The sequence below is a fragment of the Poecilia reticulata genome, chromosome 3 (assembly GCF_904066995.2).
Source record: "Poecilia reticulata chromosome 3, P_reticulata-male-v2, whole genome shotgun sequence".
Lineage (NCBI taxonomy): Eukaryota > Metazoa > Chordata > Actinopteri > Cyprinodontiformes > Poeciliidae > Poecilia > Poecilia reticulata.
The window spans coordinates 7,693,867-7,720,836 of NC_088832.1; the positions used below are offsets into that span (position 1 = coordinate 7,693,867).

Here is a 26,970-nt window from a genome sequence, read left to right on the forward strand (position 1 = left end):
TATACTAAGAAGCCAAAAGTGTGGCAATAAATAAACCCCCATATCTTAAACCGCTAGCATCAGCATGAACTTTTGATATAAGACAGGATAGATCCATACTTCTCAGTTGCTTATGGCAAACTGCGACCCGGGATGTCAAACCTGAAATGAAGACTCATCACACCATCTGCTATTGTCCAGTTCCAGTGAGCCTTTGTGGATTGCTTCAGATGGTGTTCTGCACAAGTGATTATTTCAGCTGTCAGCTCATTCACCTCTGACCTGAACAACTGGATATACTCTCTTTTTTGAACCATCCATCCATCCATTTTCTAACACCTTTGTCCCTCAGTGGGGTCGGGAGGGTTGCTGGTGCCTCTCCAGCTAACGTTCCGAGCGAGAGGCGGGGTACACGCACACTAGGGACAGTTTGGAGAGACCAATTAACCTGACAGTCATGTTTTTGCTACCTACCCACCTAAATAGGTGGGTAGGTAGCAAGCTAGGTGGGAAGGCATGTCAGGTAGGTAGATAGGTAGGTAGCCAACTAGCTAGGTGGGTGGGTAGGCAGATAATTAGATGGGTGGGTAGGCAGATAGGTAGATGGGTAGGTAGGTAGGTAGGTAGGTAGGTAGGTAGGTAGGTAGGTAGGTAGGTAGGTAGGTAGGTAGGTAGGTAGGTAGGTAGGTAGGTAGGTAGGTAGGTAGGTAGGTAGGTAGCTACGTGGGAAGATAGGTAGGTAGTTAGCAAGGTAGGTAGATAGGTGGGAAGGTAGGTAGATAGTTAGCTAGGTGTGTAGCTACTTAGCTGCACACCTAAATAGATATATAGGTAGGAAGGTATATAGATGTAATTTTTTTGTATTTTTTACCCACCTAGCTATCTGAGTAGGAAGGTAGATAGATGGGCGTCTTTATTTTTATCCCATCCTCCATTCTTGTAGAGAAGACCTGTCCTAACACCAAAAGGCAACCAGACCCCTCACACCGTTAGCCTCAGCTGGCAGTACAAGACATGCTGAACAGAAACTGTCCATGGCTCAACAACAACTGGAAACTGCAGATGGCAGTGCACTCAGGTAAAAGACAGTGACAGAGTTCTTCTGCGTGTTTACTGCCGGAAAATTGGGGAATAACAGCCTGTCATACGGGGACACATCAGCCTTTGTTAAAGAAATTACTTTGCTCTTCACCCAGCTCTCTGATGCCGGGCCTCATGCACAAATTGTCCATTTGGCGAGTGCAGTCTAAATGGAACTGCGTCTTCGCCATGTTGCTCCGCCACAGCACAAAGAGGCCGTGGCAGATAGGAATCCAATTATCCGAGGCAAATAATGGATGTCTCATTTAAGATGTGCGACTGTTGCAGCAGTAATGGCAATGGCACAATTTTCCCAAAGCCAGTCTCTATCAAGCACATCACGGTCTGTTCAACACTAACTCATATACATCCGCGTACGGCGAGAAGTCAAACTCCGCAGATCATAATAAATCTTTCGCCGGCGCAGGAAACGCGGTGGAAGAAAGAGTGTTTACTCACATGTAACGCAGGTGTGGGTTCTGAGCGAAGGCTCGAGGCTGTATCACCCGCAGATTACAATTCATGATGGTCCTGAGGAGAAAAAAAAAGAGATAGAGAACAGATATCAAAAAAATGACTGGATTTACTTTTTTTTTCCCCCTCTTTTTTTATGCGGACATGTTCAACTCCAAGCACAGATTCTCATTATGTCGCCATCACACACACACAGCGGGAGGGCGGCTGGATTTCTCATCCCTTATCCAGATTTTCTTCCATCATTTGGTACGGTTTTCTCCTTTTTCTTTTTTTAGTTTCAAGACAGAAACATACAGAAATGTACGTAAAAAGGATCTCCTCTAGAAAAAGAAAAACACCTTCACGTAAGTCACCTTACAGACGTTCATGCAAAAATGAGAACATATCTCTATCTTTTCTTCATCTTCACATCCTAACCTCGACCTGCGTGCGCATTGCGCCGAGCCGAGTCGAGGACCAAACAAACGTTCACTTTGAAGCACCCTTTGGTGAAAAGTTTGCAAACTACGCTGTCTTCCATGCAAACGGAGTGAAATTCCTCGCCGGAGGAGCAGGCGCTCTGTCATTATGCTGACTTGTATAGGAGTGAAATAGTAATGAAATTAAACTAATCCCCAGTCTGCCAGAGGAGACCCAGTGGAATTTCCACAAGGGCTTTCTGGATCTCCCAGCGCCGCAGTACGGGAAACACTGTTCTCAATTGCAATTGTAATGACTTCTAATCTTGTAATCACAGATGCCTCATTCCAAAGAAGTCCTTGACATCCCTGACATCAGCGAGCGCCTCATAAAGCACGGAGCTGATTGCACCCAGCTGCTGGTGCCAATTACCTTCCCGCCCCCCCAAAGAAGATCTCATCATGCCATTCTGGAGATTTGCCGTCACACAAACGATCCAGAGGTCATTAGGTAGGTTTTTAGGAGAATCTTACAGTATATTCTACAGTAAAAATACTTTTCCAACCATTAAAAGCTGTTCCACCGTGGTAGGCGACCAAGATCAGGGATTAGATGACGTTTGTCAGGTATAATGAATTGTCAACGCCATTTGCATTAACGAGGAGGTCGTAAATGGTTTTAAAGTTCTTTATGAACATATTTGACAGAAGAAAAATGTGAATTTCTGGATGCAGGGTTTCTCTCTCTATACTTTTAATTCGCTTTAGAAACTATTGAGACAAGGCATGAGCGCTTTTACCCCGTACGAAGGTTACCGTTTCAAAGCCACACTTCTCCTGTGGTTCAGGTCCCTTTACCAAAATGCCAAACAAAGTTTTAGAGTATGCAATTCTCCTACCTGTTTTAACAAAGCACAACTCAGTATCATTTCTTCTGCTTACAAGGCAAAAACGCTTGGTTTTTTTTAAGTTGGTTTATTAATTGATCGACAATAATGACCAATGTGTAAATGATGAAAGTTGGTTTGACAGATAAAAAAAGTTCCAGTTAGCCAACAAACACAATTTGGCCTTGCCCAAATCTTCGCAGTTTCCTATTTTTTCTTTCTTCTAAAACATAAATATTGATGGGAAAATTGTAGCTCCCTTTATATATATATATATATATATATATATATATATATATATATATATATGCCACCCTCAACCCTCACTTATTGTTTTACTAAAAATAATTCTCTTTTTTGTGTCATGTTTTGTCAATAAAGTTGTAAATAGTTAATAATTTGTGTTTCCTAGTAAAGCTGTAATCTAATTAATTGATCCTTAAAGAGGCAGTATTATGTAAAATCAATGCTTTTGAGTCTTGTATCATGTTATGCTGTTTTTTCATCATAAATATACCTGGAGTGTTGCCTTGACTATTTCAAGAATGTTTAAGAAATCCTTTAATCTCTATGGCAACCATTCATCTGGTCAAAACACCTGGATGTTTCTCCTCAGAGCTGCACTTTCCAAGTCTCCACCTCACAAGAAAACTCCTCCACTCGGCTCCTTCAGACTAGCCAGCAGCAATTAGCAAACACCTGGTGGAACTGCACATGTACTGAGATCATTATAGGAGCTACGTATTTGGTATAGATAGCATTTTTATAAAACCTGAAGGTAACAGAGTTACATGACTGTGCTATGAAATGGCTCTATGTTTCTGAAAAATACACAATACTGCCCCTTTAACTAATGTTATTGTAAAATTAGTTAAAGGGTCAGTATTGTGTATTTTCTATTTAATTTCTTATTTTTCCATCAAATGTTATTCTACCTAAACGACAGTTAGTAGTTCTGGGGTATGCAAAAAACTTGATTTAGTGTTAATTCAAAGTGAATTTTAATGTTAGTCTGATAGAACATTGTTATTTAGTATATGAAGTCGCTCCAATTGCCTTTTTCTGTAGCCCTCTGATAAATTATGCATAAAAAAAGAAGAAAAAAAACAACAAAAAAATGAAGGCCTAGTGGCATTGTGCAGTTTACACTAAGCCTCAGTAAGACAGCTGCTCCCACATATCAGCAGCAGGAGCATAACAACAGTTCTGAGTCTTGCTGTTAGCATTCCAACTCTGAACCGCACTCGACATCGGCGAGATAATCTTGAAAACGAAAGCGCAGAATCAATACCAATCACATTAGATCTGCTGAAGGCTGGATATGATTTGCCCATAATGTCAGCCTCCTATTCCAAAGATCTGCTCCTTCATTACCGCACCATCTTTTCTTCTCGTTTTACTCCTGTAGAGACGGCGATGAGAAGGTTAAACGTAACCCCCCCCCCACCAAAAAAAAAAAAAAAAACAAGTGGTGACTCTTCCCAGGTTGGTTCCTGCGCACTGCTTACAGAAACGGCAGCGTCACAACGGGCTTGTGGAGGAGCCCCGTGTCCCTCGCATGAGGCAGCAAAGGGAAGCAGGCGGTAATGAGAAAAATGCTAATTTGGCAGTGGAGATATTGCACTTGGCCTCCATGATGAGGGATCAGGGGGAGAGGCCAGCTCCGACTGTGGAGGGCAGAGGAGAAGATGGCTCTTTGAGTAGAGGTGCGATTGCTGGAGGAGGTGAAGGGGGGATCAAGTGGAGGTAGAGGTCTGAAACGCACGCCGCTGGAAAGTGGGCGGGCGTGGAGCGAGAAAGCAGCATCACCTATCTTTAAGAAAAAAAAAAACGTGAAAAGATTCACCATGAAGACCTTCAGCTCCTCCAGGGACGCTTGATTCAATTTCCACTGCTTCCTTTTAGCGTCATCTGATCAGCTGCTACCCAAAGCAGAGCGGCTTCTCAGGGTTTGACTGGCAAGAATTAAAGGCTTCTTTAAACTTCAGCTCATGTTAGTGACAGAAATACTCCCTTCAGGCAGCCCTGTTCACTCAACCAACATCTTTATCTTCTCCTTATCAGCCATTTCAGAGTGTTTTCGCTCCCATCATTTTTGCCACAGTTAACTTGTGCTTTGCGAAGGCATTCACACCCCTCAGATCTGCTCATATTCTGTCGTCCCGCAGCCGACTTACTAGCTAGCATTTTACGTCACAGGCTAACGTAAAGTAGCGCATGTAAAGTGGATTGAAAATAATATTTTGTCTTCTTTTTTAAATACAAATAGAAAGCTGAGAAGTGTGGCATGGATAGTTTTTTAGTCCCCATTTATTCTGCTACCTTGAAATGAAGTCCAGTGCAAACTAACTGCTATGTGAAGCAACCTAATTATTATTAAGCACCGTCTTTAATGATTTTCTTTTTTTTTTCTTCAGAAAACCTAGCAGAAACTTTTCCGTTTGGCGCTTGCTACACTTGATTGAGGAGCTAAGCTAGCTGGCAACCAATCAGACAGATCAGCATGGCAAATAAGATTTCAATAATTTATTTTAACTTAACTTATGTTTAATAATGATTGAAAAACAGATTTGATTTTATGATAAAAAATAAAAAAATAAATAAAATATATATATAATTTATTTATTTTTCAAAAACACTTTGTTAGAAACCATGACAGAAATAACAGCGTCATGAAGGACATGAAACACAACAGTTAGGCCAATAAAACATTGTGGAGGAATTTAAAGCAGAGTCAGAGTATAAAACAATATTATAAACCTCAAACATCTCTGTTAGCAAAGTTCAATACTTCATGCCACAATGGAAAGACTATGGAGAAACTGCTAATCAAAAAACAGTGACAAGAACAAAACTATTTTAAAAGAACAATGAAAACAGGTCAGTTTGCCACAAACACAGCAGACCTGAGGGAGAAGATGATCAGATTTGATCAAATCAAAACTAATTATCTTTGGCAAATGGAAAAACTCTGTAGGTGTGGAAGAAATCTAACGCTGCATATCAACTTTTACAGACCATCCCCAGTGCTAAAGACACAGTGGTGGCAGGATCATGGTACAATAAACAAAGTTAGAGTTGTTGTAACCATGAAAAAAACCTTTTGATACTTAAAAATGTGAGATTTGGGTGGAAAACATCGACCGGAGTCACAATGACATCGTTAAGTTCAAAGCATATTGATTTGTTAAAATGACCTAGTCAAAGTCCAGACCTAAATCCAATTGGAAATTTGTGGCAAGATGTGAAATTAAACCTTTCCGGATGACATCCATCCAATCTGACTGAGATTTTGCTATTTTGCAAAGAAGAATGGATAACGAAATTTGTCTCAATTTGAGCAAGGACATACTGCAACTGGAGTAAAAGTTACTTCTACAAAGCACCGACTTTGAAAACAAAACTATGCCACAATTTTCAGACTTAGATAACCTTAAAATATCAGGCAGTCAAGCATTTGTCTCATAACACTCTACAATTACCGGCCTCTCAACTCCGGGCAATACAGACTTTAAGTTTTATCACAATATTTTGTGATCATGATAAAAGTGACCAAAAGGAACAATTTATCACTTCCTTTATAGGTGACTGTATGCCTGTGACTGTGTGCCACAGCAAATATAGCCCCACAAATACTGCTGTTGAAAAATGCTCCCATTTGTAATACGATTCTTCAGGACGTCGGTCAAACGACAACAGTGTCATTTGTGTCACTAAACTGCAAAGCCTAACTGCGTTTAATCATATTTTTAACCTTATTGACGTTTTCTTTTAACAAACAGTGGTGGAAATAGTAAAAGTAACATCAATTTTTTAAACATCGTTAGTTGGAATTTATCGTGACAACAATGAATTAGGACTATGACAAGAAATGTATCACGATAAACGATACGATAAATGCACACCCCTTGTTCTACTTCAGTTGTTTTCCTCTAACCAGAAACAAAAACTGAGCAGTATTTAAGTGTGTGTTCCCCCCTTACACACACACACACACACACACACACCCACGCACACACACCACAAGATAAAAGCATCAGCACTCACAGTCTCTGTAGTCCGGTGTAGAGCTCCATATCGACGTCTCTCAGAGTCTGCAATCCCGTCCAGTTCTCTATGTGTCTGAAAAAAGAACAAGAAAAAAAAGAGGGACGGTAAATGAGACATACCTTCTCATCCGAGGGAAAGAAGAAAAAACAACAAAAAACAAACCAAGAGACATGATGGGGTGAGGAAAACTGCTTTTCCAAGTCCCCCGCTGCAAATTAACTGGCTGCGTTTTGTCAAAAGTTTTTGAATCCATATTCATTTAAACTGCAATAATTGGAACAGCTCTGACAGAGTGCTCTCTGCTGCCCTCTGATAGATTTAATTGCCAAGAGGCAGCTTCTGAGGCTTAATCTATGTAAGGGGAAGTGGGAGGGAGGAGAGGACCAAATAAACACTGCAGATGGCTTCACTTCTGTTAGCACCGTCAGACTCCGTAGTGAAGCGCTTTCTGTGTGCTGGTGGGATAAGGAAAGTGCAGTTCATGCCTATAAATTAGCTTCGGGGGAGGAAAGCGGCCATTGTGGAATTAAAAGTTGTTTTTTCTTGTTACGGTTTCGAGAGGGACGACATGGGTCAGGGGTGCGGACTTTAACCTTGAATGAGTGAGGAGATAAAAAAAAAACCAAAACGAAGACGTGTGGAAATGTCTTAAACGAGAGAAGAAGATGAGGAAAAAAACGGTGGCAAGAGTCAAGATTCAGGAAACTGTAAACGTAAGTTTAAATCAAAAGGAAGGAGATGAACGCTCAACAAATGAAAGCATTACTACTAACTGGAGCCACATACGCAGCGAACAACATGTTTAGAAGAGTTACTAAAACGATCCGGTTGCAAGCTCACGGGAACACGTGCAGGCCGAGCCCCAGAGACGGATAATCAGATCGCAGCTTGTATTTTTTGACAGCGTGGGGGAAAATTATGTTCTGGCGATTGTTTTTGTCAAAACCTATGTTTCGGTGTTCTCTGTTGGAGCCCGGGCATCTGGTGTACGATGATGAAGCGGGAGCTGAGACATCACATCACGTTTGCGTGAGTCAAGAGCTCCGGGGCGGATCAGCCACTTTTCATACGGTCGAGGAGGATGCAGCTCTCCCTGATCTGAACTTCATAATATATTTGTGTTTTGGTTCTTCTGCACTTAAAAAAAAAAACAACAAAAAAAACAGCCTTTACAGTTTCAGCTGTACTAACAGTTCTTGCAGTTAATTTGTACATTTTTTCAGGCCAAACACACTGACAGTGGATGTAGAAAGTTCTGCGGATGCAGTGACATCTAGTGGCACAAACTGCTAGTTGCGGTCAAATGCTGATAATTGGACATTTCCAGTCAGAGTTTTGGACCTAAAACAACCAAACATGGAGAAGCCACATTCAGCTTCTACGCACCACAAATCTGGAACAAACCTCCAGAAAACTGCAAAACAGCCGAAACACTAAGTCCCTTTAACAGTTTTGTTTAGAAATCCCTCTGATTAGCAACAACTGGAACATTGATCAACACGTCTGATTTTGATGATGGCCTTCAGTTGGACTAAACACTTAAACACTCTCAGAGATGACAGTGTTTAAGCCTGCATGTGTACAAAGGACTCGTACAAAGAACATCATCTGACTGACTAAGCTGCTTCACCCACAGATCCTTTTGTTGTCCTTGAAATCTTTCTGAAGGTTCTGTCTCCACTCAGGCGTAATGAGATCAGGAAGCCAAACCTAATTGTAGATGCACAGCAGATTGGGACTGATCTTTACTCAGACATAGAGAGGAAACGGACGCATCACGCTAATTCCCATCGAATCGAGCGGAAGCCGAGGGACGCGAACAAAGATGATTTCAATCACCGAATCAGTAATAAACAACGATAATCAGGGCTAGTTGCCTATAGAGTAGACAGTAGATTTTGATTTTTTTTTTTCTTTATGGATACAATCATAATTTCACTGCAGGGGCACTAATAGCTGACCCGGCAGTACAAATGAAATAAAATAGTGTGGCAGCTGTAAGTGCCTCACACTGGCAGTGACAATGCTGCTGAGATCACTTCTAAAAGGAGGGGATGGGGGGGAACTGCAGACTCTAAAGGCAGAAGGCGATAAATCTCACGCGGATTTATTTGCTCACAGCGGATGTAGCTTTACGGCGCATATGCTGAAGGAGACTGGAACCAGAACAGGAATGATCCACATTCTGGGATGATAATATAATAATATTATCATTATCCTCCTACAATAAGGTCTTTTTTTTTGTCAAATCTGATTTCCCCTCCCCGCCTAAATCATCTCTTGGCAAAAAAAGTGGTGATTTAAAAAAAAAACAAAAAAAAACCACTAAATTTTGTAAAACATGACACACCATTACTTTAGGAAGGTGATGAAAAACATGCTATACACCTTTGAATTTTTTGTTTCTTTACATTAAAAAAAACAAAAACCAGGCAAATTAAATGACTCTTCCAATTATTTCAGGAATGTGACAGAATACTACTTTATTCGTATAGCACCAATTTAAACTAAATGGTGTTACGTGTATAAAAAATAACATTAGAAGTGACAAAAACTCACAAAAAATATACAAAATAAATTAAAATACAAGAAATACAAGTCAATGTAAGGCAAAATGAAATAATAAAAATATTAGAGAAATTCAAACATTAAAAGCTTTACAGCAGTGGTCCCCAAGCTACGGCCCGTGGGCCGGATCCGGCCTGCCTCCACATTTGGTCCGGCCCCTTGAACAATACCAGAGAGCATTCAGATTTTTTTTATATGTTTATATGTGGATTTTTCTTCAACCACCAGGGGGCTCTTTAGCAGGAAGTGCGTCCTGTAAACTGTGGGTGTTTACAGGACACACTGTCAGAACTGCTTGACTTTTACGTTATTTAATCAGTACGGTTGTTTGCTAGCGGTAGAGCAGATGAACACAAGTGTTTGTTATGAACGCCGCATTCCAGGTCGAACTCTTCGAAGCAATGCCTGCAAGTAGCAGCTTATACTTCAAAACGAGCCTTTACGTTAACATATGAAGAATTCATATGTTGAAATTACTTAACCTCAATATATACTAGTCAGCCCCAGTGACCGTTTCACTAACGGTCTTTGCCCATGTGTTTTCTGGGTAAAAATCAATGGAGAAACGCGCAATCCCCCCCCCATCAACAATTTCCGGCAGCGCAGGTGATAAACGTGTGACACTTTTTCTGTTACAAACTGACTCAGGCCCCCCACCAGAGAAGGGAAAAGTTATGTGTCCCTCACAGGAAAAAGTTTGGGGACCACTGCTTTAGAGGATCTCATCTGCTGTGAGGTGTGGATCTAACCAAGAGACATACAAGTGACATTTTTCTGTTTTAATTTCATAATAGCTGGAGTTTTGTGTAAAGTTATGGTTTCTTTCTGAAGTGAAGAGATAAAAAATGTACATTTTTAGGGAAGTTTTCCATAAAACTGTCAGACATGCAGAAAGACTCTCATTACCTTGGAAAGGTTGAATGGCAACAACAAGAACAAACTTCCTTTTTTTTCCCCCTCTCCTCCATGGTAGCAATATTTCTAGTGACAACCTATAACATCAAATTACGGTTCATACAACCTGGTTACATACGTTTGGCCAGACTTCAAACATCCTAACAGTGTGAGCAACAAATGACGACGTTAGCAGAACAGTCTGCATGAATTTGGAAATATTCTATTTGATCTCAGGCCTGGTGCAGCAGTCGTGCCGCTCCGGCCCCATGGAACTCCGAGGCACATGTTTTCCCAGCATGCTCCGACAGCGCTCCAAATGGAGTTCTGTCATGTCGCTAAATGTTCTGTCGTCTCTTCTCCCTCTTTAAGAAGCCGGTAAACATTTTTTCTTTAGGTCGAGGGGTCAGACGTTTCGGTGAGCACGCCATCGTCTTTGTGGGTTTTTAAGTGACTCCTGTGACGTTGTGATCACAAACACGTCGCTTAGGTGGCTGTTGTGTTGGTAGCCACAAAACATCACACTGGGAATCACTGAGCAGGACGTTCCCCCACCATCATCTGCTGTGAAAAGCTAGTGGCTGATTCAGCCACTGGAAAATTTGGACAAAAAAAAAGTGACTGTTTAAAGAAACACACATTATGGATTGTTTCCACCAACTAGTTAAGGACTTGACACTGAAAAAGGCCTGTCACAATAAATTGTCCCAGAAGTTATTGCGATAAATGATAATATTGCTGTCCTGAATCTAATTTTTAAGTAATATATTGATAATGCAAGTTCAAAGGCTAATAAACTATAAATTTGTACAGAAAACTCCACACTGTAACCGTCTTACATTTTAAATATCCAACATGAAACGGAACCAAAAACAACAAAAAACTTAAAATTAAATAAACCGCACCAAACTGAAACAGATTATTATGTCTCTAAACAAAATTGCTCTTCATAAAATGATTGAGCTCATTGCAATTTATCGTGTGATTAATTTCGACAAGTGTACACTGCAATAATTCATCACTTAAAAAATAAAAGCTGGACATACACCATACTGTCAGACCCAAGCCGATTACCCACAATCCCTTGTTCCAAAACCAGATTGCTAATCCCAAATTGGCTGCCTTGCAGGCCATAACTTTTATTTTTTATTTTGCTGCCAAAAAAAAAAAAAATCACACATCACATCCAAAATGCTAAATTTCTCATAATTTTTTATGAAACTAATAACTCAGACACACATTTGTCCTTTCCTTCCTCGTATGGGGGGAATCAGTTCACATTCTCATAGCAAATCACAAAAGAGATTTGGACAACACCTGTTGAATCAAACACCTGGGGCATTTCCAGGGCAACCATGTGGCTGAAGGGGCTGAAAGCAGAAAAAACTGCCCTAAGTAGAGGGCAACTTTTCTATATAAATAATACCCCAAGTGTCGCGGAGGGTTTTATGGTATCGAAGTTAAAACAAATGTTTCTAATGAAAGTTTAGTGAATAAAAGCAAAACTCACTCTGCCATCGATTCCTCAGTAAAACAGTAAAATCCCTCAGTGAATGACTGAAACTGAGAGAAAGATGAATACCGAGGAGGGATTGGTGATAATACAAACAGGAAGCAGCTGGGAGGGAAGAAAAGCAGGCAGACTGAGGGACGATGAAAAATTAACACAGAAGCAGCTGAACAGGAACTCAAAGCATCAAGAACCAAACAGGAAAAAGTCTGGCAAATATTCTAAAACAAATTAACATAAAAATGCCAGAAACAGAACATACGAACGAATTAGTAAACTATATGCAACGAAATGAACAGATACAGCAAAAATCTTTAATGTGATACTCGTGTCTTCTTCTGTTTTTATGTACACGATAGCTTATGTTTGAAGTACAAAGTCGAAAATGTTTGTCATATTCAGATCACGTGCTAGAAAGCCACTTCATGTCAAGTAACACCCCACACTTTGTGGCGCCCCAGGCAGAGAGCCATATCACACATAAGGAGAACACTTCTGGAATTTGAGTAATTTCTCTCTTATTTTTCATAAATTAGCATAACTCTGAAAACCCGCTGCATCTCTATGAAACTAATAACTCAGAAAGTGCAGAAACGGAATAGGAAAACACAGACTGAACTGGCCTGATCATTAAGATTCATTGTAGATTTTATTGGATTTAAGATTACATCAGAGGTTTGGACTAAAAAAAACCCGAAGAAATGGAGGAATGGAAAAGAAATGGAAAAGAAACCAAAGATAAATTAAGGCCTTGTTCATAATAAATCTTGCCACAGGGCAGCCAGCAGCAGTAATATTAAATGTCATTACTTTCCTTCCTTCTGCTCCTCGCTGACTGATGAATTAAATTTAAACACGTGAAAGGGGGCTGTTTGAATCAAGATGTATGGAAGGTCTGAAATGTGAAGGCAAACCTCAGGAAAACAGATGCAAAAAAAAAGAGAGAGATTAGCAGAAGCAGACATTGTCGTTGCAAAATGAAATTACGGCCATATTTATTCACAACTCGTTGCGGTAATGCGACTCATTTAAACCGTTTGTCGGTTTGGCGTTTACGGTGCAGAATATTTTACACCTACAGCGATTAAAAACACAAAAGCAGCAGCTTGTGTCAGTCACGTCGCAATTCAAGCTGTATTATGTTTCAAATAACAGACGCAAAATTACTTTATGACAAAAGCAAGAATATACGCATTTTTATTTTAATTTTTTTACATATGCTTTCTGCTCCACGATACAATTCAGCACGACGCTCATTTTCGTCAACAAACAGCCGAGGAAACACTCAACACCTCCCCGTGGACGCGGTCACATTGTCTGGTGGACCCCGTGGTTGTCCGTGTGGTTGTCCCGAATGTGCGTGTGGATTAGACTGTCGTGAAAAAGTAAACTAAAAAAAATAATTAGATGTGAATAACAAACGCACTGCTGTGACACCGGAGCTTTCAATCTCGGTCCGTAGGTTTCGTTAGCAGGAAATAGTTTGAGATGCAAAATCGACATCGTTCGAAGTGTTTTAAATTCCCGGATTATCAAGCACGAGCGCTCATCCTGACTTCCAATTAGCGGGCGAGAACGATCATTCAACCTCACCGCTCGCAGGAAGGTCTCTTTTTTTTCCAGAAAAGAAAAAAAAAAAGAGAACATGACTAGAAATAGGAAATAGTCCATCTTATGTCTGTCTCCTCTGTTATCTGACTTCAAATGATTCGTTCCAGGCTCTCTGTTTTATGATCCTGTTTTCTTAAAGTGCCCCCCCCCCACATACATTTCCTGCGACACGAGCGCATTAATAACCGCTACGCGGAAGGAAACGATAGCATCGGAACAAAGCGTTCAGCGTCCACCGGCCTCTGCTCTCTCAGACGCCGGCGCCTCTCGAATCTCAGCCATCTTCCATCTGCTTCAGAAAATGGCCTCCGACGAAGTAGAATGTGAACTGGGTGGTTCAGTGCCGGAGGAGAGCGCCCTGGAACCAAACAGGAACAGATTCCATCTCAGCGACGGCCATCTGTCGTGTTGGAGGAGCCCTGGGCGACACGACGAACCCCTACCTACCTGCTATCTTGTTCTGAGCTCTCCGAGTGTAATCGACAGAAAAAACGTTACTGAAAAAAAATAATACAACCAACCACCCACAATACTGAGTAAGTTTAATGTTATACCTACTCTGTTTGGATGAATATAGAGGGGAAAAAAACAAGTCATTAATACTAACTGTGATGTCATTTTTGTAAGAGAGAAGTAGACATATTTGCATTTAGGCAAACACTGAAAGATTTTCTTTTGGGTTTGGACTACTTTCATGCACCAACAGTTTAACACTTTGCCTCTGAATGTAAGATTGAAGTTAAATGGTGGACGAAAAAAATCTTTTTCATTTTTATTCCACAGGAAAACAAAAAAATCTGAAAAGTTTTCGTCTATATTTGCAGTTTAGTTTTTTTTTTTCTTCTTTTTTTCTAATATCACCTTCGCACAAAAAACTCGGTTTCTATTGCAAATGTGCGCAAATCTGTCAATAAAATGTTGAAAAACGCAATTTCGTCGTTGCAATTTTTCCATTAAATCAGAAACGTGATTACAGTCACGTGTGAATAAGTTATTAAAAACATGCCTTAACCGTCATCCTCCAACTACTTCCTGTCATCTTCGTGGTTAGTGCTGCCGCTGGCAGCGTCCTGTTGTTGATCATGTGACTTGCATGACGTGAAGAAAGTGTTTCCATTGCAGTTTTACCAAATAAACCAATTTTGATACAACTCAAAACCCACAGATTTTAATTAGCATGTTTTCATTAAGTACATTTATTTTTGAAATGTCAAGTTGAGCAATTATACGGTTAATGGAAACACAGCTATTGGTACATTGCTAATTTTTAACATACAATGATTAGTTTCAGACCTTCATCAGGCAAAATTCATCTCACCAGATAAAAGTCTGTGATCGAAAAACTGTAACCTTCCCCTATTTTTCTGATATGGCTCCTTTTTGTTGTTGTTTTACCTTTATCCCTATGCTCCCATTTTAGCTTTATATGTGTACATTTTTTGGACTCTACCAATTTATACTGATTCCCTGAAATAAAATCCAAAGCAGACAGTTTCCTTCAGAAGCCTCCAAACAGTAAACAAAGTCCACCGTGACCATAAAACCCAACACACCAAACACTCTGTCACAAATCACCAAAACTGAAAATCTTATAGCATAAAAATCCTTGAGTTGTTCCAATGTACTTATGAGTAGATGCGAGCATCACCTGAAATCTTTGAGAAAGGTTCACTAAATCCTTTTCTTCAACTCATGCCAACTGGAAAAACACTAAAGTTCAGAATCAACAAGTCAGAGCTACAGGAAGCAGCCTGAAGCTTAGAGCTTTTACATTACACTGAAACTTAAACGATGTTATTGATGAAGACAAAGAGGAGCATAGCTAAAGAAAACACAAGCGAGGAAAAGAACCTCAAAATGAAGTGATTGAATATTGTGAATTTGTTTGTTTGTTATTGACTAAATAAAAAACGAAATCGATATAAAACCTAATCAGGACGTTGGAACCCATGTTGCTATAAAGTTATGCTGCTGAGTTTGGACTAAAGGCACTGAGGGAATGATGAAATCAGGAAATAGCCGAGGTATTTCAGGGCACAAACTGTGAGAAAACTTCATCTAAAGGTGAGGGCGACTCTTTCAGCGAGGCAGCAACCTGAATCTGACATCCCGCAGCACAAAGAGATGGCTGAAATAAAAAAAAATAAAAAAAAAAGATTGCTTTTTAAAATGACCAGCATTGAGTCCTGACCTGAATCACACCGGGAACCTTTTGAAAGAGCTGAAATTTGCCATTATGGAGCCCGAAGTCAAACCAATAGAAGAAAGGCATGTCAAGCAACCTGCCAACAGGTGCGAAGATTTTCCAGATGGATGGATAACACATATTTAGACTCTTTTCACACAAACAAAAACGGTGTGCATGCTGCATTCACTGGAGAGAAAAAAAAAAACAAAAGTATTCTCTGTGTCACTTCTAAGGTCTTAGGACATAAAAGTAGTCCTTTCTTTGCAGTTTCCAAAGTTGTGTGTGAAAAACATCTCAGGATTCAACAGCTAATAGAATCGCCTGTAGCAGTTTTTACTTTTCTGTGTTTTTTTTGTAAACATGAGAGGGAATTTCCATCCACTTTTCCTTACACCACACGTCTGCACAGAAAGGCATTTCTTTCTCCACAGCCTTCTTAGGAGGGCCAGTGCAGCATTTCAATGAAGTTGCAGTCTGGAAATTGACTAGACCACCAAGATTATTCTCCTTTCCGTTGTAGACTTGCTGCTCTGTTTGGGATAATTGTCCTGTTTATGACTCACCGGTGGCAATGTGCAAACGTCCCGTAGCTGCAAAATAAGCGCAAATCATCAACCCTCCACCACTGTGCACTGGTTTTCTGTTTTCTCCCTGAACTTAATGGGTAATTACCAGGCTTCTGCAGAACCTGATGGGACGCTGTGAGGAGCTTCTGCAACCAGTTGAACCAGTTGCTAAGTAGATACACTTCTGAAACATGCAGGACAGTGTTGGGGACCGTCATAGTAAAGGCTTCATCTCTCCCAATTTTTATTTTCCCAGAAAGGCTTGTGGGTCACTGAGTTGTTATGGCGATTTTCTTTAGCAGAGAAGCTGCATAGACACGTTGCATGTCATCACTTGCATCTGAAAATTTTGCGCATGCGCACAACTCCGGAGGGCAAAAATAAGATTCTTTTCCTTGCCATTCATAGCCATGCTGCCGCCGTAGAACAACTCCGTTAACAAAATGAAACCTGGAGATGTTGGTGTTATTGATTTAGTGCAGCGCGCCACAGCAAAGGAAAAACAAAGCAGAAAAAAAACATTTAAGAATAACTCAAAACTACTCATACTCTTCTTTTCTCGCTCTGTACAGGCTGCGCTACACAGACTCGTTGCCAAAGCAACCGACTGACAAGAGGGCCACTATTGTATCAGGATTCAACACTAAAGACGCACAAACATTTCCCACGCAAAGAACAAAACATTCAGTCCGTTACAGTATCACCTGCTACTGATGATCTGTTACAGTTGGCAGGTTGGTCGACCTTTTTTAGTCCAACTGAACCGAAACGCACCAAATTCTGCAGCACTAACCCTAACCCTAACCCTACATGTTAAGGTTGTGAAAGTCAAACAAGCATAACTCACCTAGTTCCCTCCCTCCCCTGATTTTTTTTACCTTAACATTTTACTGACCTTGTTATCTAGTTGCAGTGTTGACAATTAGCAGCAAAGCGGATAAAGGCGGAGTCAGAGGAATGTGAAAAACATTTTATCTTTGGCGAAGATGGCTGGTTGTTTATGGTACACGCAGTGTCCGCTAAGCTTTGTAGCGTAGCTTTTTCACATACCTAAATAAAAAAAGGGTTGAATATGTTATGTGATTCTGTACTTTGATCAGGTAAGGTAGTTAATCATTTCTGAACCGTGTTTAGATCGGTTCGTTTTTGTATGTTTTCGTACAGGAACATAGTTGTAACTTATTTTTGCTAAAAGGTAAGGACATTTTCATATCTTCCTAAGCCTTCTTTTTCTTACAGTAAATTAACTACTAAAGCAACGTCAACACGCCAAGTCTCACACTTTTACCCAGTCGCAACAAAAAAAAAAAAAAGGGCAATTTCCCCACAGCATGCTTAACGTCACGCACGCGACCCGACAGCATATGCCCCGATTTGATTGAACCAGATATGATTCTGACGGCGCACCGTGACGAAAAGCCTTCCCTCGGCTGCATTGTGTGCCGCGTTGAAAGCGAAGACGGCGTGAGGCTCCGAGGAGCACAAACAGCAAAATAGCTCCTGTTTCTCGGTAATCTCCTCTGATTCTGCCCCCATTGTTTCCAACGCTTCTGTCTGTCTGTGATTTACGACTTTGTTGGAATGATCTACAACGCTCGAGCCGCGGCCTTAATGGGAAAATGTTTAATAAAATAGAATGTCTCTGGTGTGTTCCTGGGATATTGATCTACATTCTGCCCCCCTCTCTGTTTTCATAAAAGGCAAAAGGAGCGCTCCTCTGCAGCCCAAACACTTCTGAGGGCGGGGTGAGGAGTGGGGGGGTACGCCATACTGAAGCAGCACTCCTCTAGATTAAAACACCAACCGAACATCAATCAGATAACCTGCTTTTCTCTGTTTTGTTTTGGGGTTTTTTGCCTGTTTCGGAGTTGCATTGTATCAAGAAAAAAAAACAAAAAGACGCTAGAAAAGGACAGCGAGAAATAAAAAGATGAGGGGAAAACACGAAAGGAAGCTATTTTTCCCTCAATATTTACTGCAAGCGGGAGTCAGAAAATAAGTCATCCTCCAAAGCAATCATGAGGGAGATTTGGCATTCAAGGCTTGTAAATTGGAATCAAGCATCACAATCTCTGTGGCTTCGCTCGCTGAGACAAACCCACGCCTGTTACCTCTATGCAAATGTAATCAAATGCACAGGCAGACAGATGCACCGGCTTCCTTCTTTAATGTATGAGCTTATGAAACGATATCCACCTTCCATCTGTTGGTCAGATGGAAGGTTATTCACCGGCCTCCAACAACGGTGTTAATACACAAAGCCAACGGGACTGGGCGCTTTTTCACCTCCGTTTCCCCACCCAGGCCTTTTCACATTAATGACACACGAAGGTGTTCGGGGTCTGCCCCGGGGCGGTGAGCTCTGGAAGTTCCCGATTTAAAAGTATGTTTTAATGATGTTGTCAAGGAAGAAGCTCAAAAACAAACAAACTAGTAAATTATAATTTAGTACATTTATTCAGTTGTGGTGTTGTAAATCTCGAGTTAGAATTATACTGATATCGATATCTAAGATTTACTATCGGCCGATACCATAACGAAAATCTGTGCTGACCTGACTTAAAGCATTTCTTTTTTTACACACAAGCATAAATGTACCAAATTACCTTTTTTTATTTATTTTTTTGATAACTCTGCAGCACACCAACACCAATAGCTTCATGAGCTGGGTCAAACATTTAAAAACAACTTTCATTTTTCCAGTCAGGGCAATCAGGAGTAGAACAGCCAACGTGAAATAAACAAAAGAGAAACTGAAAACGACAAAAAAAATAAGCTTACTGTCCTGGTCAAACATGTAAAAATGAACTGCAACAAATCTTCTTTCAAAGAAAGAGCGAATTATGAATTCTAAGAGAAGTCAAATAAATTATAAAACATGATGTCACTCAGTGCACAAAATGTACAATTACACATTTTGATCTGCCCTCATGGATTAGGCACAACATCACCAGTATCTGACTTAGAATATTCCCCAGTATCGGGACCGATACAGATATTAGTATCGGATCGGTGAGTCTCTAACTAAAATGGCAAAATATGTCTCGTCATTGTAGCTTCCTATACCGTCTGAAGAAGCAATGTCTAGTTCCTGTTTCAGCTTAAGCTGAAATGAACTGTGGATCTGAGGGTGAAAACTGAGCTTCACAAGAAAGTATCAATTTAACCGTTGAGAGTTTCCTACTATTTTGAGCTCCACTTAAAGAAACACGTCTTAAAATTGGGTTTTAAGTACATGTATCAGTCTAAAATTGTCTTAAACAATCCTTGAAAAAATATTCAGAGTCTTGGATTGCACTATGCATGTTTGTTTTGTAAATTTAGTAAATACCTCTTAAATTATGATGCACAAAGTCTGCATACAGCTGTGTCGGTTCTGCTTTTTATCCCATTATCTGTAAATGACACAGGAAATGCATTACACATTTTCTGAAAGAATGAAGAACAACAACCACCTCAGTGTCATTTCAGTGTCGCACGGACAATTCCACTTTAATCCCATAACGCTTTGAACTAGAACCGTTATTCAGCAGTCAATTGACGGGTGGAATATGTAGAAACAACTGTGTCCTCTGTTGTTCCCCCGCCTAATTTTTACGGGGCAAATATGAAAACTCAGTCAATTTGTCTCAATGAAATTACCAGCGGGAAGTTTGAGCTGAAAGAGAATGATTCTGACTTGAAAAAGACGGGCAAAACGAACCGTTTTACAGTTATATTAAAAATGATTCTCCAGCCCGAGAAACAACCGACTCAGCACATCTACTCATCAGTAGATGTAGCCCTGCAGCAACTGCAAGGGGGAATAAATAGGAAAAGACAAGAAAAACAAGAAGTAGAATGGACAAGAGGGGTCAGTCACAGGACCTGAAAGTGGAAAACAAAATAGCGAGGATAATATTTTTGATTGATTGCTTTTGTTATCAAAGCCTTCCTGTGAGTAATCCTGCAGGATTGTCTGAATTATGAGGCTTTCACACACGGATTTGGGCCGACTAAGTACTGGTCTCTGTGGTTCTGACCAGGTGTGGCTGCTTCACAATCGCTTTCACTAAAATGAACAAAACATTCAGACAAAATGCAACACGGAGGAGCTACACTGCAAAAAACACAAAATCCTACCAAGTAATTTTGGTCGGTTTTCTAGTGCAAATGGCTCAGGAGACTTTAAAAAAGACAAAACTATCTTACGAGTAACTTTTCAGCAAAATATTAAAGCTTGTTTTAAGTCAATAATTCTTTAATGTTGATGAAAAAAAAATGTGTTCCATTGGCAGATTATTTCACTTATGATGTGAGAAATGTCTAGTTCTAAGTGAAATAGATCAGCAGCGGACTGTTTCGTCAATAATAAGGAATTATTGACTTATTACAAGCACCTTGCTGAATTTACAAGTGGCTGTTCAGAAAGATGTAGGCTGGGATTTCAAATGATCTCAAGATCTCAAAGTGTTAAAACTTATGGGAAATTGATTGGATTATTTTTGTGGAAGTTTGGGATAAATGAGAAGCAAGTCTGGAAAGATGTTTGGGTTTCCAGTCTCTTTTCTTTATCTCATGTTAAAAAAGGACAAAATGAATCCTTTCTGGACCATAAACGTTTCCTTTTTTATTTCTTGGTGACTTCTTCGACCTTATTATTTGTCACAAAGCCTTTATGTGATTTGTCCAGCCCACCCAGTATCACAAACTGTAGTGAATTGTAGAGTGGAGTTTTTTTTTTCTTGTTAATTTTAAGTTAGTTTTGTCTTATATCAGGCGTTCTAAGATATTTGCACCGGAATCTAGACCAAAATTACTTGTAGTGTTGCTCTTCCATGTTGTTTCCCATATGAATGGTTTTGTATTTTTACACTGTGCAGCACTTTTTCCCTGCATTAGTCTTTATACTGGTAGGTATTTTCCTCCACTGTTAGCTCTTTCTCCTTTAAAGAAGGCCGGATTGTATTCGTGACTAATACGTTTGTATTTACAACTCGGATTATTATCCGTCACGTAAAACGGCATCAATATTTGCTACAGTTTTCTCTCTTGTGAGCAAAATTTATGAAATGTGAAACTGATTGTTAGGGGGGTTTATGTTAGACTCAGGAGATTGATTTTTTTTTTTTCATCCTGTATTTTTTCTTCTCTCCTGCTTGTTAAACTGAACACTAAGAGCAGCTCTATATTGGGTGAAAATAACTGTCAGCCAGTTTTTTTTTTTTACCCTTCAGTTCACTTACTCTGTGTCTGTGTGCGTGCACGCGTGTGTGTGTGTGTGTGTGTGTGTGTGTGTCTGAGCTGGAGTCACGCCAGAGCCATCAGCTCAGAGTGTTTTAACGCAGCTAATATTCCCAGCCAGGACGCCGTTCCACGGCTGCCCCCGGACTGTTCTGTGTCACTGCTTTGCCAATCCAGCCCTTGGTGGAAGCTACCTAAGCCTCTGAGTGTCGCTGCTCACACGAGGCCCAGCCAATCCGCAGCGGGCGGCGCTGGTGGTGGTGGTGGGGCAGAGGTTGGGGTTGGGAGAGGATTTGGCAGGGCTGAGCGTTGCGGGAGCGCTGGACCGTGCTCTGAAAGGTATCAACTCTTCGCACATGACTAAGCTCAAGTTTTTCTGCCCAAAATGAAAATGACTGTAATTAGCGAGTTGTTTTGCCAATTATTTAGCCGGGGCCTCGGATGATGGCGGCGGATGAGTCGCTGTCAAACGTTTCCTCACGGGGAAACAAACGCCTCACGTCAAAACCGATAAGAAACAGACGACACGTTCTTACACCAAGGACGTTTTCAAGTGCAGAATCCGATTATCTGAAATGCTTCGCTTTTGTGCTTAAAGCAGCACTTGTATAAAAACTCATCTTGAGTTTTTTTGTGCTTGGTAAACAATTATAGCCGTTGTACGAATTAACGTCCTAAATCACAAACAAAATGGCAGCTGCTCTAAATTTAGCAGTTCGCCGTCATTTGGGATCAGTGTCATATTGCGCAAGAAGCAAATACTTCTGATTAGCAAGTGGAACATAGTTAGGTTGGTTTTGATTTCATTCAGTGATTCAGTTTGCAGAAGAGACAGCAGATCTCCCCCACCGTTCTGCAGACCTCACCAAATGAAAATGTTTCACGCTATATTTACAGACGTTGTCTATTCCTGTCAGCTAAGCATCATCATTTTGAAAAAAAAAAAAAAAACCTGCGAGTTTCGAAGCCCGTCGTTTGCCGGGTGTATTTCATCACCAGTACACCGTCGATTACTAGACAGTAAAGGGCAAAATCCTCACCGTCTTTAAGATTCATCAAGCTTCCTTTTATTTTTTTTTCCTCCTCGCTGTCAGCAGTTCTTCCTCAACTTTTCTTAGAGCGCCGCTGTCCTGCTGAGCATGACAATGTTTAATCAAATAAGTGATCTTATGGCTGGATGTCGGCCAAAAGTGCCATCCTGCATGCAAATGCAGCAGACCTTGAGCTCCGGGGGACTCGCATCATGCTCAAAGTTGATCACATCTGGATGCATGAATATATATATATATATATATATATATATATATATATATATATATATATATATATATATATATATAAAACACATGTATTATTCACATGACCCATCTGCAGGAGCTGCAGTCAGCGTGATGGGCGGAGTTAAAATGAACAGTTCTCTGTCGGAGGACGGAACGAGATAAGACGGACAGGACAAGATGGTGTGGGACCCGGGAGGACGGGAGGAATATGACAGGAGATAAAGGCCGTCATGGAAGATAGCGACGCGCTCGGACAGGGTAGGATAGATTACAATTACGGACCCTACAGGATAGAAGAAGATGGATGGAGCAAGGTGAGGTGAAGACGTGACAGGCAAGAATTTAAGTGCGACGACAACCAAATAACGAGGAACAGCTTCTTCCTCGGGTTAGACTAGCATGAGAGGAAGTGTGACGGCTGCCTCTCTGTAACACAACGTCACTTCATTTATCTGCAGACGTCTGACATCAGAAACTTTTTCAGATCCTCCACTTATCAGCGCTTCATCTCCACGTTAGCCAAAAACCATGGCCCACATTTAACGACAGGAGCTTTGAAGGATTACTCTCTTAGTTATGAACTGCTACGTACTGAAATATGTACATTTCCCTCCAGAATTAATAAAGTGTATTCATCCATTCATTCATGAAATGCCTTAAAGGGGCTCTGTCGTGCATTTTCCAGCCACATCGTATCACTTTATAGCGCGGTGAAGTATTTATGTCACAGTTGGTTGTTATAAAACTGATATATGTCAAACATGACTTAAAAGAAATTTGACTTCGTAATGTAACGCCTTGAAATTGGGTCTCTGTCTCTTTAAGAAGCTCCTGCACCTTTCCAAAACCCCGCCTTCAACACCTCCGCACATCAACATTCCTCCATGAGGTGTTCACAAAGGTTCGTCAGAGCGTTGGACAGAGAAGCAGCTCGTATGATGAGCTCAGCAGATGCGCAGTTCCACCTGGGGTTTTACCGATTGGTGCTGACGCTAGTCTGAAGGAGCTGAGAGAGAGAGTCGCAGGGGTGAGGCGGAAACTCTGATTGGAGACTCCAGCTCTGAGGAATGGTTGCCACGGGAGATTTTAAACACGCACAAAAGAGTCAAAGCAACACTCCCGGTATGCTTCTTTACATCCTAACATGATGTAAAGCTCAAAAAACTTGATTTTACATGATACCGCCCCTTTAAATAAAACCTGACCTTCTGTTGCCAAAAAGACGGAGAGGGAAACGAACGGCGCCATGAGGTGGAGACAGAGATTTGGAGCGCAGACATATTGCACCCTGAGCTGCATTCAAAGGGCTTTGATTATAGATTATGAAGCCATCTGTTAAGAATGCCGATCACATTGTACATAATGCGGAGCATATTTAATGTGGGCTGTGAGCACCTTCTGCCGCTGATCCTTCTCACCTCAGGCAACAATGAATAAAGACACCTTTCCGAAGGCCAGCAGCTCCAACTGTGGTCTAGCGCAAGTCCCGAGGGTAGGAGAGGAAGGGGGAAGGGGTGGAAGAGGCGACGCCCGGCGTACGCCAACACGAGGAGCAAATTAAACGTTCCACGCACGTCCTTCATGGCGCTGGTCTCCTCCAATTTCAGGATATGATAAATCTGCAGTGGAGGGGCATCTCGCCTGAAGAATTCAATTAGGTAAGAAAAGAGAAGAGGATCACAGTGATATTAGAGAGCTGATTGGAGAGCTCCTCGGCCCTCCCAGTAATGAACCGCCGCGTTCCTCCACCGTGACTGGATTGATTTGACAAGCTGAGCTCAGAGTTCATCCACTTTTCTTTTAAAGTCAATCCAGTATGTATGTGTATATATACACACACACATATATATATATATATATATATATATATATATATATATATATATATATATATATATATATAAAAGAGGAGGAGGAAAAGACAAGGTGTCATTGAGAGTCGTTGGAGATTCAGAATCGGATTGAAATGTAAGTGAAACCTTTGAGTTGTGGTGCTGGGGAGTAAATTATTTTGAGGTAACCTTTAAGAGAACTTTGTGACCTTTTCAAACGCGGTAAGGCTTGATGGATGCTTCGGTCTTGATTCGCTGCCGCCGCCCTGTAAATACTTTACGTCTCCATTAGATGTAGAATGTTCCCTGAATGGGCCCAGTCTGGTTTCCATCCGTCTGGAAGAAAACTAGTTCATGGGGGAACGTTTTGGGCCAGTGAAAGAAAACTCAGGATGTCGATTCTTGTAAACCAAATAGACTTCTGGCTCATCTGAGTCCATCTTTTACTTAGAGACGGAAATTTCAGTCGGTTCTTCTTTGCAAAATAGCATATACTCAGTCAGATTGGGTGAAGTGTCTTTAAGTCATCAAATATTAATTATTTATAATTAATAAATAGAATTGAAATAATTTTGATCATTTTTATTGACTTAAGAGAAGAAAAGGTTGGTCTGATTTGACTTCAGACAGTGAGAAAAAAAAGATGTCTCTTAATTTAAGTAAATTTCCATTTTCAATTGTATCTGTGGTAAATGTGGTAAAGTTCTTCCTGGAAATAACAAATGAAACCCAGTCAGAAGTTTGGAACTAAATATTTCAGTATTCAAGCCACATTCACTGCCTATTTCAGAAACTTTTTCAGCCAAGTAAACCTGAATGCCTCTTTCAGGGTTCTGAAACTTTCTCTGTGAGTTTTAGACCAAAAAAAAGTGTCATTTTGATAAGTTCCAGGCTTTTTGAGAAAAGCTCCCACCTTCATCCCACCTTCCTTATCCAGAGAGTCCAATCGACTGAGGGAAAGAAAAAACCCAGTAATTATGGGGTTTGGGTTGAGATGCACCTCACTGACTCCATCATGTTCTGTCTCTGTCTTCAACAGACAGTTTATGGACGGAAAAAATGACATTTAAAGGTCCCTTTTATTTCTCTCTTGGGTTTTCAGAGCTGTTTAAATGTGTCGGCTGTTGTCCACTTCAATTGGCTGCGACAAGCTTGTTGTGAAAAAAAAAGATTATATATATTTATTATATTTCTCACTAAAAAGCCATTGTCTATAATATATTGTGTTTAAAGCGCTAAAACGTCTCAGAAAAATTGCTACTGTGACCTGAATTATGAATTTAGTTGTCATTTTATGCATGAAACATTTCATTAAAAAATATTTTATTTTTAAAATAATCAAAGTTTGAGTGGAGTAATCCCTGTCATAAGAGCAAATTAGAATATAGTTGGTATTATTTAAAATGTGCACATGTTTGCACTTTAATGTTTTTATTCATAGAGATACAAACCTGAGTAACACTTTTTGAGCGATTAAAAAAAAAAAAGTGCAGTTTATGCTTTAAACAGCAAAATCTGCACATATTTATATTTATATATGTTTGTTAACTGAAGCTCAAACGAAAACTGTTTCGCTCTCAAAGGCCAGAGGTGCTCTTGTTAAGCAGATTGCATCAAAGAAAAAACGTAATAAAAGTTAATTACTTTTTTGGAACAACAAAGCAAAAAAAAAAAAAAAAGGTGCACAGACAAAATAGTGGTTTCTTATCGTAACGCACGATAAGAAACAAAGATGCTCTTTCATTTCAGAATTGAAATCAATGGGATTTAGTCACCTACAATATTTTATTCTTCATTCTGATCTTATGAAAAGCCAGAGCCAGGTGTTTATATAGTGAATTTGAACAAATCCTCCAATTAGATCGTTCTCAAGTCTTGTATAATCTCATTCATATTTGTTTAAAAACAACATTCTGAAGATGATTCTCCAGTCAGATTTTATTTTTTTCATTTCTTGTTTTTATGGAATCATTTTTCACATCAGAATCTTGCGGCTTAATATAAATCAAAAAAGTAGAAAATATTTTTTAACTGTTACTGAAACGATGTAAAACTATGTTCATATTGTTCCCATGTGCTGGGGTTGATGGGTTAAAATAATCTGCTTGTATTTATTGCTACCTGCTATGTGACTCCGGTAGGGAAACGTTTTTAAATGTTCCCCTTCCATGTTTTCCACCAAAGCATTTTACGCCCCTTAAAGAAACTTTTAGGCATTTTCTGGTCTGATGCTGATGTCACTGCATTTACGGTTTGCGTTTAGCAGGCGACAAATTCAAAACCCGCCTGATGTTTTTTCCCCATTCTGAGCACGTTCTGTTTTGGTATCCACTGAACCTGGATTTCAGTCGAACTCAAGAGAAAAGCAGGAAGCGTCAGACCACTGAAGCCGATCAAGTTGAGAAGATTAGACTGTTGAGTGTGTGG

General features: G+C 40.3%; 1 protein-coding gene and 1 long non-coding RNA gene across 4 annotated transcripts in view; one reads left to right on the top strand and one right to left on the bottom strand.

Annotated features, from left to right (window-relative positions):
- ntrk3b (neurotrophic tyrosine kinase, receptor, type 3b) overlaps nt 1-26,970 on the bottom strand; it is a 273,222-nt gene that overhangs the window by 219,690 nt on the left and 26,562 nt on the right. For all 3 annotated transcript variants that reach the window (XM_008404814.3, XM_008404813.3, XM_008404812.3), the window contains exons 2-3: nt 6,869-6,943; nt 1,519-1,590 (exon numbers count right to left, since the gene is read on the bottom strand). In XM_008404814.3, the coding sequence (XP_008403036.1) occupies nt 1,519-1,590; nt 6,869-6,943 (147 nt within the window). The remainder of the gene's footprint in view (nt 1-1,518; nt 1,591-6,868; nt 6,944-26,970) is intronic.
- On the top strand, nt 17,060-23,894 carry LOC145551069 (uncharacterized). Its single transcript, XR_014086847.1, has 2 exons — nt 17,060-21,770; nt 22,806-23,894. It is a non-coding gene; the product is annotated as an uncharacterized LOC145551069 (long non-coding RNA).